The 16,969-nt window shown below is 38.4% G+C and overlaps 1 protein-coding gene across 1 annotated transcript in view; it reads right to left on the bottom strand.

The window, feature by feature from the left end:
• LOC122177487 (amyloid beta precursor protein) overlaps positions 1–16,969 on the bottom strand; it is a 201,524-nt gene that overhangs the window by 46,197 nt on the left and 138,358 nt on the right. Inside the window, exons 8-10 of the mRNA XM_042866899.1 lie at positions 15,038–15,171; positions 8,375–8,449; positions 7,160–7,318 (exon numbers count right to left, since the gene is read on the bottom strand). Coding sequence (XP_042722833.1) covers positions 7,160–7,318; positions 8,375–8,449; positions 15,038–15,171 — 368 coding nt within the window. The remainder of the gene's footprint in view (positions 1–7,159; positions 7,319–8,374; positions 8,450–15,037; positions 15,172–16,969) is intronic.

Raw genomic sequence — 16,969 nt, 5'->3', positions numbered from 1 at the left:
TGTCATCACCACTGCCTCACTGCGCTCACATCCACTTTTTGGTCTCCAGAAATGTACAGCAAGTGTCAATGAATATCAATGGGTGCCATTTTTTCCTCAGGGAGGAATTCAATGACACATCTTTGATTCACATGCACTTCCATGTCAGATGCCATTGTGCCAGACTGCCCCTTCTGCTGCCATCTGTCACATGGCAGCGAAATGTAACAGATTATTTGTAGGAAGGCTCAACTTCTACTGCCATACCACCATCTGCTCTGACGTCATGGGCCAATATAATATACTATAATATGAGGCATTACTTTCAGAAGAGTCCTCTTAAAATGGCTCTGCTTTTACTTCCTAAAATAGCCATTAAATGTCCCAGATGCAATAGAGATCAGGTCAGACCTCCAATCTTTCCCACAACTTTGAAATGCTATTGGCTAAAGACTTGAGGGCCTTTGCTGAAGGCTAAACCGCTAGGGCTGGTGCCAAGTAGTCACAGACCTCTGCAGGACTTCTCATATCCACCTGTGGATACCATAAACAAGAACCAAATTTAACAGGCAGAAGTTATTTTTCTCCTCTATGCCTAGAATTGCAGATCTGTTGCTTGCAAGCTTCGAACAAATTTGTGGATTAGTAAAAATACCTCTAATCCCAAATCCCATCTCCACACTGAAGTGAACCACTTCTGCTTAGAAATCACACTCATGTACATACTTTTTGCAGCAGGATTTGCCCCCAAACCTCTTGTTTCAAGTGGTGGTATGAACTCTTGTAATGTGGTAGAGTGGAACAGCCACACTAAGTGGTCTAGCAGAGGAAAGGAATGGCTCCACAGGCTAGCTCATAAAAAAATATCTCACAGAATAACTAACCTGTATCAGCCACCAGGGCTACCTAACCATCATGAAATAATACTATTATTTCCAGCTGTATTTGCATTATCAGCTTGTTTTTATCAGCTTTCCTCTAAAAGAGACCAGGATATTCCCAATGTGACTTCCATTATCCGCATGTTTTTAGTTATCTTAAATAAGTGGCCAACATTTCTGGCAACTGCAATTGAGCTAGTAACCAGAATGATTGGTGACTTCCTGAGCAAGAGGATCCAGCACCAAATTGAGAATGCATATCAGTTCACAAGGAATGTGGTTTAGATAGGAATAATATTGCTTACTGAGAACTGGAAAACCCTGAACTGACTAGAAAGAAGCTTAACTCCACATAAGCACGGCAGATATTTATTATTCAGGCCAATGTAAAGAATAACATGAACACATCTAATAAGCACACATACAGTAATGTTGAGTGAAGTAGTGCAAAGGCTCCTGTTACACGCAGCTTTGAACTATTTCAAGCACATTTAGACATGTCATTTATGCCCATGAAACTTTTTCCACATTTGCTTTTTATCCAACACTTAGCACAGCCAGATCATAGTCCTCTTACAAGCTATTGTAACAGATGACCTGTTATCTGACTGTATTTTAGTATATCTATTCTCTTCTTAGTAAAGCAGTTCTTTGGTGGATATATAGATGCAATCCTGACAACCTATTAAAAGGTTTCCAGCTGTACAAGACAAGCCTAAATCACTGCATCACAAGCAGAAATCACTGACGGCAACTTTTGCTACCCAGTGGTGAATCCCAACCCCACTGACTATTTAATCAGCATGAAATAAAGGTGCCTTAATTTCAGGTAGAATCAGTTTAGAGACAAGATCACTGACATTCTTCTTTAACAATGAAATAATAATATTAATGTTGCAGTTTATGTCCAAATACACACCAATGGGATCTGCTGGCCAAGGGTTGTTCTGTCCTTACCGTGGACGGCGTTACCAGTATCAACTACTGAAGAACAAGGGCTCTCTTTCTACTTCATCTTTTAAGACATTTCAAAAGGCAAAAATTCTGTGTAATTAAATGCTTCAAAGCACTTCAGAATCCTTCTGGAGGAAATAAATTGGCACACATAAGCCATATGAAGATAATACTCGTACCGTAACATGACTTAGATTGATAGTACTGGTTTATCAAACACAGTAGAAGAACCCTACAGAAGGCAGCCCACCAGAAGCTGTTCAAACACAATTTTAAATAGTGAGTATTTAGTTGATTATATTCTCTGCTGGTCTCAGCAAGGATTTAGCTTGGTTTTGTTCTAGCCAGCAGAAAATGTTACTTATTGTTTATTTATAACACAATTAAAATCATTTACAGCTTTCACAACTTTTTCTACACTCTCTCTCACTTCTAAGTTTTGGCTCTGCTGCTATTACGATTTCCTTGAAATGTAGATAAGATAGGTTCATTCACATCTGAAAATTTAGAGAACAAAAACCTAATTCTTTTTCTACAGGTCATTTACAAGAAAATGTAACCCATTGGTCTACTCCTAATCCCAACCTCGCTAAATCATACATGTGGTCTAAAATGCAGTTTCTAACTGCAGAACAGTTTCTAACTGGTAAAATATGCACACATTTATTTTGTACATACACATATATACATACACATATATGACCTCTACACAGAATCTACCTTATCATTTCAGATTTTAAGGGAGTTGTGAAAAAGTGCTATTTCACTGAGCCTGGAAAACAGAATCATCAAAATTATTTTGGATTGCTACAAATATAACCTACGCTCTCTCTGTAGAAATTCAAAATACTTTCTGCAGAGAAACAACATGAAAACCATCCGAATGTACTTCTGTGTATTTATTACAACCTCCCATGTCTGTGTGCCATGGAACTGCTATGGGAAGTTCTGAGCTGGCTTGTCATTTTGATCAAAATTCACTCTAAACCAGAAAGGAAAGATCCACAATGCTGTATTTTAATATTTCATCTTGCCTTTGGAGAAACATCAATCACCACTCCTTTCTGATTACTGCTCTTGAAATGTGCAACAATTTTTTCTTTTCATTCCATTTTTAAGGATACCTTATATGCTATATTAGGTATGCATTTTAACTGCTATGTTATTGATTCATGGGCTGTATTTGATACTGGAACTGCAGTTCATTTTAGGAACATCCAAGGATGGCTGGCTAGGATGATAGAAAGACTTTTCATTCATGTGAAACCCCTATCCTACATTTTATGTCAAGTTAAAGATGTCTTCTCAATATTTCTGCTAGTTTGTAAGAAAGTTTACTACCACACATAACGAATACATTGCTATTAGCACTCAAAACTTCCCACTGCCTTCTCTCTCAAGGATTTTCCTGAGAAAGAACAAAGTGAAAACAGTATTTGATGCCACCTCATCATTTGCTTTTACAAGATTTAAATTTATTCAACTCTGACAAATTAAATTTTGTGTCTGCTCTTGTAAAACGTTGGATTTTAGTTATGATGAATCTGCCAAAGTTTTGCAGACTGTAATATCCATTTGGAATTGCCTCTCTGACTTTAGTTGCTCATATGAGAAATCCTACTGGGCAAGATGAGGTGTATGACTATACCACACACTCAACTCCTCAGACTAGAGAAAAAGCAAGGAAGTGTGGTTTTATTCACCTAAAAGCTTCAGAAAACCTGAATTAAGCAACCATCTTTCTCTATCTGACCTGGTTTAAAAGCTGAGCTAAAATCCATGCTGTCTATTTTTATAAATCCCACAAAATTCAGCACAAAACTTCACAGAAATTGTAACTTTACATGTTTAGGTGAGCAGGATGGAGAGTGGAGTATTAGAGTTGGACTGATCTCTCCTATAGCATGGAAGGATTTTTATCAGATCAGCAGTTATACTTTTCCCTGCCTCCAACTGTGTATTTCCCCAGTGACCTTGCTGGACCCAAAAAAGTCTTTGAACTTCCAGAACACAGAAGCACTGAGTGAGGACCCTTCTGCAGATCTTTCTTCCAAGTCCAAATAGCAGAACATGACTAGTTTCAGTCCACAGTAAGCTCTCACCAAAGGAACAAACTCAGGGCACAAATGGTACCAGAAAGGACATTAAGGGAAACAAGAAAATATACAGGAAATAAATTCAAATGGGTTAATGTACAAGCTAGGGCTGATGTTAATTATCCCTGCTCTGAACAGCAGTAATTTGCATCTTAGTGAAACAGTTCTGAAGTGCAAGAGAAACATTTTAAACTGAATTTAATTACTATATGCTCATTTTACTCTGTGCAAAATATAAGGAGGTTAATTAATTACTGTTCATAGATTTCCTGTATGTTTCCTTGCTCTGAAACCCTTTATTTCACCACTGTGAACTGCATTTTTTTTCACCACACCTCCTCCCTCTGACTTCCCACACAGAATGAGCTTCTGCTACAAACAAAGATTAAACAGGGAGACATAAATCCAAATAAATTTGACATGCACATGAGAAAGGAAATATACGCAAATCATAGAACCAAGTTGCTTGCAGAGACTGATGCATTTGAATTCTTCTATTTAACTTCCAAAATGAAGGGGAAAATCTCCAACTGTTTTAAAAAGTAGAAGTGTATTAGTTCCAACTGCCATTAATCCTCCTTTTTTGTACTAAGACCATCAAGTGGGATGAAACAATATGGCATTTTGACACTGGATACTGAACAGCTACACCCTGTTTTCAAAGACAACAGAATATAGCAGCACAGTTAAGCTGTACTGAGAAGTAGAGATGAGGATAAAATTTAACTTTCTGGGCATCTTGCATGACAGCGCTTCTGAGAAAACAACAGAACAAGCACTTGGTTTTGACAAAAAAATTATGTTGTAATAGACCTTGAAGTTACGTTATTTCATTTCTGTCATTCATTTCTGAACGAACTTCCTGACTCCCTTGCTACTCAGAGTGGTGTCCTGACAAGCTCTTGTGACACTGGCATGGACAATGATTCCATGTAACATCTGAAAAACTCCTGCAGAAGAGATAGGAAATGTGGACAACACGTCCAAGTGATTAAACAGCACACGAAAAACACTACTTCCCCCGCCAACACACTTACTTACTTCAATAAAAAAAAAACAACTCCTTTTTCAGTTTAAACTCTAATATTCTTCTAATTTTATTTAAGAGATCTTACCACTTTAAGTACAGACTTGTAGAAAGTAGTTGACACGACATACTTGTCTCAAACTGGAAAGATTTGACAGATGGACAACTCAATGGATAAGGAATTGGCTGCATGGTCACACTTCAAATGTGGTCACACTTGAAATGTTGTGGCTTCATGTCCAAGTGGAAATTCATGATGAGCAGTATTCCTCAGGGGTCTACACTGGGACAGGTGCTGTTTAGCATCCTTGTCAGTGACAAGGACTGCGTGATTGAGTGCACCCTCAACAAATTAGCGGACAGCACCAAGTTATATGATGTGGTTGTCATACTGGAGAGAAGGGATGCCATCCAGAGGGACCTTGACAAGCTTGAGAGGTGGGCCCATGTGAACTTCATGAAGTTCAGTAAGGCCAAGTGGAAGGTCCTGCAAGTGGACCAGAGTAATTCCAAGCACAAATACATGCTGGGCAGAGAATGGATTGAAAGTAGCCCCAAGGAAAAGGACTTGGGGGTGCTGATTGATGGAAAACTCAACACGAGCTGGAAATGTGCACAAGCAGTCTGTATCCTTGGCTGCATCTAAAGAAGCAAGTGAGGTGATTGTCCCCTTCTGCTCTGCTCTCATGAGACCCCACCTAGAATACTGTGTTCAGCTCTGGGGATGCCAATACAAGAAGGACATGGATCTGTTGGAGATGTCCAAAGAAGCCCATGAGCACGATCAGAGGTTTGGAGTGCCCCAGCTATCAAGACAGGCTGAGAGAGTTGAGGGCATTCTGACTGAAGAAGAAAACAGAATAATTTCTCTAGGATAGTTTTCAGACAGAGTTACAATCACACAAGGCTCAACTTCATATCAAGAGCTGATTGCCTGAAGCCAAACATGAAACTGCATCTGAGGTGAACTCCTCAAAACCACAAAGCAGAAGAACAGGACCTGCAGCCCTTCTGGGAACTCAAACATCTCACTTTCAGTTCTGATTGGCAGACACCTATCTCCTAAAGAAAGCTGCATACCAGCCCATAACTTGCAAAAAAACTCTGGAGTCCAAGCCCTTCACTACACTTGTAATAGTCAAAGATTACAACACACAGCATCTCACAGTCAGACCAACTAACATCCTCCACCCAATTTAATACACATTTGCTTCATTTTCAACAAATCAGTATGCTGCAAAATACTGACTAATTCTTCATACAGCTATTCTGTGACAGACAGGAAACTCAAGATTACTCTTTTACTTCACAGTTTTGCAAGAGGTGGAGAAGAAGTTTGATGATGATAAAGAATTGTGATTACGATCATTTTTCCATGCTCTCTGAATGAGCATGTTTCTCTATGAAAGGAAATTCACTTAAAATATATAATTTTACCAGGGTAGTCAATATTGATGTAATTTCCTATGAGACCAGATTTAGGAACTGGTGGATCCATCTTACACTAATCACTCAAAAGGCTTTTAGTCACATGTTTTTCCCATCTAGGAAGCATTCAAGAGATGAGAGTTATGTAAAATATTCAACTGTTTTCCCATAGGATTCACAAAGATGCTCATTTTTATGAAGGCTACAGACTGGCTGTTTAAAGATTAAGCAAAAACATCACAGATATATTGTCTTTAATAATTCCATTCAAATCCACATTCTGGATTTAGTGTTTACAGCACTAAAAGCCATCATATCAAACAGCCAAATTTGAATTGTCAGTGGGGTATTTTCACACCATCCAACAATCCTTCCAAAATCCTTCTCCAAACGTTTAAACAATTCAGTATATGAAACAAGAACACAAGTATCCTTTATCCTTAAGCTCCCTCTTGACCTAACGAAGTATCCTACTGCATACCACTCAGAATGACTGCATCCTTTATCAGGATCTGCAAACGGCTACAATTTCAGGCATTTTCATGCTATACACCTAGGTATCTATGTGTATGTATGTAGGTATCTACCTACATGTAGGTACGGGGTGCGTGTCTGTGTTCGTATTTGTGTGCACACAGTATGTCAAAACTTTAAACTTTCAAACTGTCTGATAGCTGCAGTAGATACTGCACAGTCAGTGCTTCATTGCTGGTCTTTATTTGGTATACATTCTTTCTCCACAGGATGACTAGAATGACCTTGACAGAGCCAAATGATGGTGATATTGCACTTACTCTGGGTGGGACAGTCTGCAATGCTGTGATGTAGTTCTCCAGAGCAATGCGGCGACGGTCATTCAGCATGGCCTCCACCCGTGCCATGTGAGTCTCCACAAGCTGTTGCCTTTCATTTGCTGCTTCTTGTTCCAGAGATTCCACTTTCTCCTGGAAATGCTGAAAAAAACCACTCATCACAACAGAAGCAGTGAAGACACCAGCAGAGAACAACAGACATGAAAAATCTGCCTGCAAATCGCCAAAATAATTCCACATGTCAGTCTGGCTTCTAGAACTTCTGTGCTGAATGTCCCTCTTATTGATTCCAGTAGGACTTGCTTCTGAACACCTGGCCACAATTTTTTTTAAATCTGTCAAACATTCCTTACATGTTCAGCACAACCACCAGTGTATCCTTCACACAACCACTGTGACTGTGTTTAGTGTTAGGGAATTCAGTGTAGAAAAGGATGGAGTTTGACAAGACTTCATCTCCTGCAATCACAAAGGCTTTCCACGTATCAAAGTGACTTTACAAACAAATCTACGTAGTGCAAAAAAAAATTCAACCTGTGCAGAGTCAATGTAATTCCTTATAAATTGGCCACCAGGAAGAAAAATTGAACCCAGACTCATTCCATTAAAGGAAAAGCTTGAGTGGATATAATGCAGAGAGAGCAAAGTTGTGGGATTTAATATGCAAAGCAGTCTGATTCTGAATGTTACTTTTTTATAGTTTTGCACTGAAATCATTCTAGCAGTATTGAATAATATCTAGCACAGCCACAGTGGCTTTCAAGTAGTGTCTGGCTTGTCAGAGTTTTTGAATTATAATATAATTTTGTATAAAAGATTTTTTGGCAGGGAGTTTCTTCTAGATTAAATTGATAGTGATTCCTTCTTCAAATCATGTTTTCCATCTCTGCTTTGAGATTACATCCCATAGCTTACTAGTTTATCACAGCCTAAATTCTGAAAAGGCCTTATGGGAACTGATTTGTCAGTTCTCATTGATGAGAAGTCAAAATTCTCTCTTCTGCACTTTTGTTCCAGGGATTGGGTGATAAGTACAGAGACACCAGCAGCTTCTCACAGCTGGAAACAAAGATAGTAAGAGCAGAAAATAACATTAAATCTTCATGTAAATATGTTTTGAAATTACATCACCACTCACAAGCACTGCATTTTAACTGCAGTCCCAGTTGATAAGGTTGCAGAAGTATTCTTTTTTACCTGAATAACAGCTTTCTTGTCAGCCTTTGGCAAGTTCTTTGCTTGGCGTTCTGCCTCCTCCCATTCTCTCATGACCTAACAAACAAAACAAGGAGTGTGAATTTCAAATTTCCTTCTCTCATCTCAGGACTCAGCAACTGCCAAGCACTGTAGTTCACACAATCATCTTTTTATATTCCTCCCCCTCCTTACATTGCTACAGAAAAGCAATTGCAACAAAGGTAGAATCCTGTTATTAATTTAAACAAAGACCGAATTTCAGTATTTGAACATCATGACAAGCTCTCATAACTTCACAGATGTTAGTCAACCTTCAAGCAAAGGAAGTGGAATCTCTATGGGTGAACACACCAGATCATTTTCATCTCAGACAAAAAGGAAAACGTTTCCATCTGTAGTCAAAAGGAGCAAATTTCCACTCATTCTATGTGACAGTTTTGGGTGCATCAGAAAAATGTTTAGCTTTGGACTATCTCATCTGCCTTTGAATAGGGCAGATGAAGATCTACATGCAGTTTGTGTCAGCCTGTTCAGAATTAGGTGCCAAATATTTCAAGAATTGAAATTCTCAAATATTACTCTTAACTAGCTGCTCGTTACATCTGAAACCTTCTCATGGTCTTTGTCAGGGACCTTCCTCATTTCATGCCTAGAGAGCCATCTCTTCAGATCAAATTTGTGATGGAGCAATAGCTGTCACCAAATGCAGTGCACACAGATAAGTGGCTTGTTTATGTGAAGGTTTAGCACAATGTCAAAAGACAGAAGAAACAGAAGCAATTTCTCAAAATGCACATTTCCTTCCCATTCTTACCTGAAAACACACTTTCATACCATTTGTAACAGAAATTCTCAAATATATACTTTCCAATGGGGATTTAAGAACAGCTTATAGTTCATACACATAACTAAAATTTTACCAGAATAAATACCAAAGACAAGACAAAGTGCTGTGTCTCATGCTTGCAAGTTAAGCCTCAATCACAGAAGATTTTAATCCTTCTCCAACAAAGCAGTACAGGAGAGCACAAAGCAAAAAGCCAGTTAGAGTGTCATGATATATTCTGGAAAAAATGGACTAGTGTTTGGAGTGCTGATCTGTGTTAAGGGTGCATTGGGTATCCATCTCTTAATTATGCACTTAGGCTATACCGTTGTCATGGCTGAGAAATCTTAATGCAATCACAAACAGCATCTTTCTAGAGAGCTGTTACATCACCAGTGCCAGGACATGACCCAGAACCCAGCATTAATTCAAGTCATAAATTAAAATAATACGTTAAAACTTGAGCATTGACTTAGACTAGCAAAGCTCAGATTTTCTTCTCCCACCCCTTCTTTTATGTCTGCAAATCTCATGTCTGACATCTGTTTAATACTCTTTTTCACTCTGAATGAGCATCAGTGGGTTTTTAGAACAACAGTTCCTTGCCATTTTATGCCTAAAATAATCCTGAAAAGCATAAAGACAAAGACACTCTGCTAATCCACATGATGAAAACAAGCCTTATGGATAATGCAAGAAGGAGACCTTTGGCTAGAACAGGTCTCCCTGTCTATTTATTTCTTTAAATCTTTTAAAGCATTGAAGGCGGGATGATAAACTGACAGCCTACACAGCTAGCTGGGAGGAATATAAATTACTGGATTCAGTGTCCAATTCCAGTGCAAGAACAAATGGCTTGTGTAAAAAAGCACAGAACAACATGGCTGTTTGCAGAAATAATATTCAATTTAAAGATTACAGAAGTTCCATTTTGAGTTTTGTTTTTGCAATTGGGAAGACTTTAACAGCTGAAAGCAGTGTGGGTGGGGAGGGAGTGTGTGGATTGGTTCTAACTAACTAAACAGTTGCCCTACAGGTATCTATGGGCAAATGCTAATACCAAGGAAATTCGTGGACTCTTACTGAAGGCCATACCTTTACAGAATTATGAGAGATTAGCAAACGTACCACTGAGGTCCATGGAAAACCATCAAGCAGAAAGGAAAAAAAAAAATCATTCTTCAGATATGGCTGCGCAGAAAAGGCTGAACTTGTTCTATGTGCAGTTATAAGCCTATCCTCTTTTACTGAAAGCACAGACCTATCAAAGCCATATAGATTTATAACTCTCCAAGGTTTGGCTGATTTGTACCAGGAAAATGACAATTTCTGGTTAAGATTTAAGAAGCAAGCTGCTTCAAAGTCAAACTTCTTCAGGACTTGGGACTTACTGCCTGGTAGATTCCTTTAGAAATTGGGCCGTAGAGGACAGCAAGAGGAAGAAAGGATGCAAGAAAAGTGTCATTCTCTATTAAGAGAAATGCTAGTACAAATGCTAGCAAATACTAGTACTAAGTACAAAATCTCATTACACTGAAACCAGTAGAATTTATTCACATTTTTTTACAGTGGTGCACAGAAGAATACAGCAATGAAAGAATTTTGGACAGGCGTTTGGATTACACCAATCACAACAGAAGAGGTCCTTGACTTAAGGCTTGCTTAGTTAGCTTGACAAAGCCATTACAATACGATGCCTATGTTTGTCAAGAGATTTTCTTGCACACTTAAGTCTTGACTCTTTTCCTGGTAATAACATCATTAGATCTCTTCAAAAAGCCTTGAGTGTAACTGGGGGTGGGTTGGTATTTGTGTTCTCCTAACTAAGCTAACTGTTTTAGAGAAGGAAAGAGTTCCCACACAAAACAGCTGAGCCAGAGAGATCCAGGGAATATGGTGCTAAAAGTCAGCAAGTACCTCAAAGATGTGGGAACAAGTAGCATGCAATGACTCTTAGTGCTGTTGAACAGACGGACAACTCTGGTTACCCACGTCCTCTTACAGATCAACACCAGATCAACACTGGGTTTGCTGATGCAACTCTACCTGATAAACAAATAAAGGAACTCTGATAACACTCTGGCACCCCTCCAAACACACTGACTGCTGTCATGCTTGGTCATGCTCTTGGTATGAGATAAGAAGTGTACTTTATATGTTATTAGAAACTTTTAACTGTTATTTACTAAGGGAGGCTTCTTCCAAAAATGCTTTAAAATGTAGGTACACTGTATACTGAGGGAGAAGCTGTAAAGTAAGCAGCCCATCATTAACTGAAGCCTGAATACAGAGAAATTACTTTCTGAGTTGTTTTTGGCCTTATCTTCTTCTCCCAGGAGTCTAGACACAAACAATAGATTTTTCTGTACATCTTTTGAAGACAAACAGGATCAAACACTTTGGTTTAGACCCACTTTGTGTTTCATTTTTAAAACTATCCTCTCAATGAAATCTTGAACCCAACACTAGGCTTTTGCGTTTATGTTCAGCCAGGTTGAGGACCGTAGCGCTTTCAGATGCTTGCCTTGGAACTGCAATTCCAAGAAGTAAGGCTATTGTCAGAGACAAAGTATCATTAAGTTCCTGTCTTAAGTACTAAGCACAGTATGGTCCCCAAAACACTGTCAATAGTAATATAACAGGAAGAATAAATTCAAGCCTCCAGGATGTCTCAAGATGTTTTGCTGAGGAGAACAAAAAAAGTTTAAATATACTGCTCCCTTGAGTAAGATTCAATATTTGGTTTCACCAGGCTATTTACCAGCAACCGTTTAAGTGAGGGAATTGTACTGTGTTAATGATCTGGAAAAAGAAAGAGGAAAAGGAGGATTGTATCAAATCAGGAAACAGCTAGGATAGCCTGAGATAAATAAACATAACTTCTCCTTGTTACATATAAAAGAACAGCAAACATCTAAATGTTGCATGCGATTGGTTGCCCTGTTTGCATGGGAATGTAGTTGTCCTGGTAATTTGGAAACCCAAGAAAAGTTAAAAATCATATGCTGATGTAATGTTCTTTACAATACTGCCTAGAAAAGTTTATAAGCATTGTTCCCCCTGGTGTGTGCAGACATAAAGGCAGAAAAACTCGGTGGTCTGAAGGCATGGACTCATAAGAGCAGAAGGGCTCTAAATGGCGTGAACTAGAGGTGTATCAGGTCACTGTATAAAAAGAACATTTTGTAAGAGTGGACTTTTCTGCTCCTTTTCAGCTTTGAAAGAAACAAACTTTGAACTACTATGTGACTAAACAAAAAGGAATAAATATATTTAGTGCAGCTGGAGGGCAGAGCTAGAGTCTCACGATCTTTAATTTTAAAGAAAAACGTGACACAAAAGTTCAGTTAACTTATTCAGCTTATTTTCAATATAACAAGTAACAACTTCAAGTTAATTTTTGATTAAAAGCATGCTGAGAAAATTCATGATTTAAAAAAAAGTGTAAAACCCAAATTTTAAACAAATGGCCAGAGAAGAAGACTGGTATGGGACACAAAGATATCACAGTTCCCACTGGAAACAAGACATGGACTGGTAAGCTTCTACCTACTTCTACCTGCTAAGATCTTTTCTTCTTAGAACAATTAGTGTGAGGAGTTAGTTCAGTGCTGTACAAGACATTACTCACAGTGGCAAAAACTAATTTTTAAAAACTTATGTGAATTTTCTTCTTAAAAGCTCCGCAGGTGTTTTGCATACTTCATATGCAAAAACAACTCAAGACATATAACTTTACACTGCAATTTAATCATCAGCCTGGGCATACTACAGATCAATTCCGTCTTTCTTGAGGTTCCTATTGTGCTGCTCTTTCCCAGATCTGATTTAGGTTGCTGAACTGTCCAGAGCTGGTTTATTTTTTTTTTATAAGAGTGACATGGCAATGAGATGAGGGAGCTGACCTGCCTCACCCCACAGCTGTATGCTCATTAGTGTTGACAGCAAGAATGGCTGGGAACGTGCTAACGAGGGCTGAACACTCAGCAGCACCAGCATGATCTTCCGTCAAACTCTTGAACCACAGCATTCATTTATAAAGTTCCCCCAAATGCACATGGTTGAATGTGCAGAGCATTTACCCACAAGTTTTCTGCAGCTGCAGTTCAGTAGCTTTCCCAGTTAGCTTTGTTAGCCTCAAGCACTGACAGTGCTCTCTCCTATGTATTTCACTACTTCTTCTGCACAAACCTTTCAGCTTTGTAGAAAATAAATACACAGTTTTAAATACTGTAGAAATAGAAATACTGCCCTTTATTACTCAGATCAATCTTTACACTGCATATTTAATGTTAGAGGCAAACCTGAAAATAAGCAGAGAATTCAAGGACTGTTTTGTGAAAGGTTGCCTTCCCTACTGACTGCCCTTCCATTTCAGGGCACTTGTCTTGACAGCATACCTAAAAGGGCTTCTTCAGGAAAGGGAAGGGAATAAGTGGCTGCAGAGGACTAAATGTCTCAGCTGCAATGAGCTGCTGCCTTAGTGGGAGCACAGCACATCTTTGTCCCATTAACTACTGCCCATCCAGCTCGCTTTCCTGCTGACCCACACTGCTCATGAGCTTAGTCTCCAGCTGCACCCCTTCCTGCTACCAGCTCAGTTACAGGTCACCTCCACAAAACTGTTTAAACTTCCAAGGGAAAGATAATATGACCAGACTTTTAACACTTTAACAAGCATTAATTTGGATCAGTTTCCTCTTTGTAAGAAAGAGATGCCCTCTCTGTGCTCTTCTGAAGTGGAGACTAGATAAAGAACACTTATGTTGCTACCTCGTGTCATATGCACTGTATGGGGTCTCAAACAACAACTGCTTCATGTAAGATGCCCCCGGCCTACTTATAAGAAGATATATATCTACAGAGCTAGTAAGGGAGACTTTCTGAGTCTAATTTCAGGCTTAGTCAAACTTCATAGTGAAAAGCTAATGGATAATGTGTCAGTAACATACGGAAACTGAAAATGCAACAGAGGGTAAAGTTACAAGAAAAAAATATACTGAAGTATCTATATGATATTCAAAGCTCATCTGAATTGTACTACATTAATTCTTTTTAGTTGATCCATCTTAAAAAAAAGTACTTATATCACAGGCTGCCCTTTAAACCTTCTATAGTTTTTCTTCATTGTTACTGAAGTAGAACTATCACAATTTTTATTGGTATTTCTATTACAAACTCCATTTCTGAAAGAATAAATAGCTCATCTCCTAGTGTTCAATAAGATTAAAAACAGTACATAGTTTCAGGCTACACAAAACTCTCTGGTTTAAGGAAAATAAAAAGGATTGAGTCAGTTGGATTAGTTGAGATCAAAAGCACTAATTTTTTTCTCTTTGCTTTGGCATTAGATGCATTTTATGTTACCTTGAGGCTCAAGAGCATTAGATAAATATATACAAGCTTAAGTTACCCCAGGGCATTACCATGTATACATACACCTGGAAAATGAAGCTAATCACATGCAATCTAGTTTAGTCTCTACAAAAGAAGGATAAATAACAGTGGTCAAGTTCTTTCTTTAAAGATAGGAATAACATTACAAACCAAATATCTTCAAAAAGATGAGAGCAACCGTTAATAGACTTTTTTTTCCTTTTTAGCAGCAGAAATAACTGTAGCAGCTTGGGTTTACAACTGTAATCCAAGCACAAACTTTTGTCCTTGCCTACTAAATTCTTAGCTGTATTCAGAAAGGTAGTAACTGGTAAATTTACAGCACTGCAGATGGGCAGGGAACCTCACAGAAGCCTTGAGAAACAGGAAAATGAAAACATCTTATGACTTGAGAGACAAAGCTCTCTACCATATTCGTGGACAAAGAGATCCCCTCTTACCTGAGACATCCTTTCACGATGCTTAGCTTCAAGTCTCTCCTTGGCTTTCTGGAAATGAGCATGTTCATTTTCATCCCCGGGTGTCTCCAAGTATTTGTCAACAGCATCAGGAGTGCTGGCAGCTGTGGTAGGGACTGAGGTAGAATTTTGAGAGAGGGAAGGGAGAGGGGAAAAAAAAGCAGAATTCTACTTTAGTACGGATAAAATTTGGTTGAACCAGGAAAGAAACATCTGTTCTAATTTCCATCAGAATAAAGCCATTAGCGTAACTGCAGAGAAGAATAATAACAACGTGGTTTAGTCAGATATAGTACATGCAGGAAATACATATAAACATGTAAAAAGATTTCCCTCCCATTATATAATCCAGGAGAAACTCTTCAGAATGAGCAAAGCAGTATCATTCAAATAAGTTAGAAATCATTGCCAAAGGAAAGAATTACAGGGGAAAAAAAAGCCCAGTGCTAACGTACATAAAATTGCAGAACACCCTTTGCAGAATGACATGCTGTGTATATTAGTGTATTTTTTAGAAGGCAAACTGTAACACACTAGTGCCAACGCTAATACATTTTAAAGCACCTTTGGACCTCAAGGCACCCTAATGAAATACTTCAAATCCTTCCCTTAATAGCAGTTGGCCTCATAGGCATTTACTTTACTTGTAACAACTCTGACTAATAAAGCCCTTCACAGATGCTGGAAGTAATCAGAAAGCATGCGCTAATGATTGGCCATTCCTGTCAGATAACTAGGCAGTGCCTATCACACCAGTATCAGAAAGAAGTGCATTTGGGGTAATTCAAGCAACCATCCTTTAATTATGTAGTAACATCCAAAGACTCCTAGATTAAATAGTCTAGCATTTTTGTGCTATGGACATAATAGCAATTAAAAAAAAAATTCTTTAATGATGATTGACCATTTTGTTTCTACTACACTGCCCCTAAAGATCTTTATTTTATAATTAATTTCCCTGGTCACAGTTTGTTCAACAACTGATAACTTAGTTTAAAAAACTTATAAAGCAAATAAAGACTGTACACACAGCTGCACAGGATTTCATTAAATTCCTGTGACTACACATACAATAGGTTACTAACACAGGTAATACATTCTACTGTGGAGGCTGATACAGGTAAGAAAAAAACACCAGAATTCCCTGGCTCCAACCTTCAACCTCAAAGTGTTCAAAAGAAGCAAACTTTAATCTGAAGTTTAGACTGAGCAATATCAACCAATATTTACTCTCCCCAATATGCTGAAATATAAAGACACACCGGCTGATTATTTTTTTTTTATTTTTTTTCTTTAAATCAACAGTTATAAGTACATGGTCCCCATTTGTCAGTCAGAGAATCATAAGAATGGCCTGGGTTGAAAAGGACCACAAGGATCATCCAGTTTCAACCCCCTGCTGTGTGCAGGGTTGCCAACCAGCAGACCAGGCTGCCCAGAGCCACATCCAGCCTGGCCTTGAATGCCTCCAGGGATGGAGCATCCACAGCCTCTTTGGGCAACCTGTTCCAGTACATCACCACTCAGTGAAATGCATCCTCAAATTTTAATAAAATCTTAAACTAATATACAACCTAATCTTCCATTAGATGTCTAAACTCAAATGCAAAACAAAAACAAACAAAACAATGACCAGAAAACCTTTGGCCTTGATTGCATTTGGGATATCACGACCATGTAAAAGGTACAGATGGTTTTAGGATGCTGTTGATGGGAATCTACAAGGAATCCAGTGGAGGAAGCACAGGTAGCAAAAATTATCCTTCCATCATTTTCAGATGTTTCAAAAATATTTAATTGCAAGCTATACATTTCATAAACCTGTATATTACTAAGTATTGTAACAAACAGAAGCAAATAAGCTTCACGACAACCTATAAAAGTTAAAAAATAGAATACTACTCTTAGTATTTA

This window comes from Lagopus leucura, unplaced genomic scaffold (genome assembly GCF_019238085.1).
Source record: "Lagopus leucura isolate 7727_CA_CO unplaced genomic scaffold, USGS_WTPT01 Super-Scaffold_100001, whole genome shotgun sequence".
NCBI lineage: Eukaryota > Metazoa > Chordata > Aves > Galliformes > Phasianidae > Lagopus > Lagopus leucura.
This window is presented reverse-complemented; position numbering and strand designations above follow the sequence as displayed.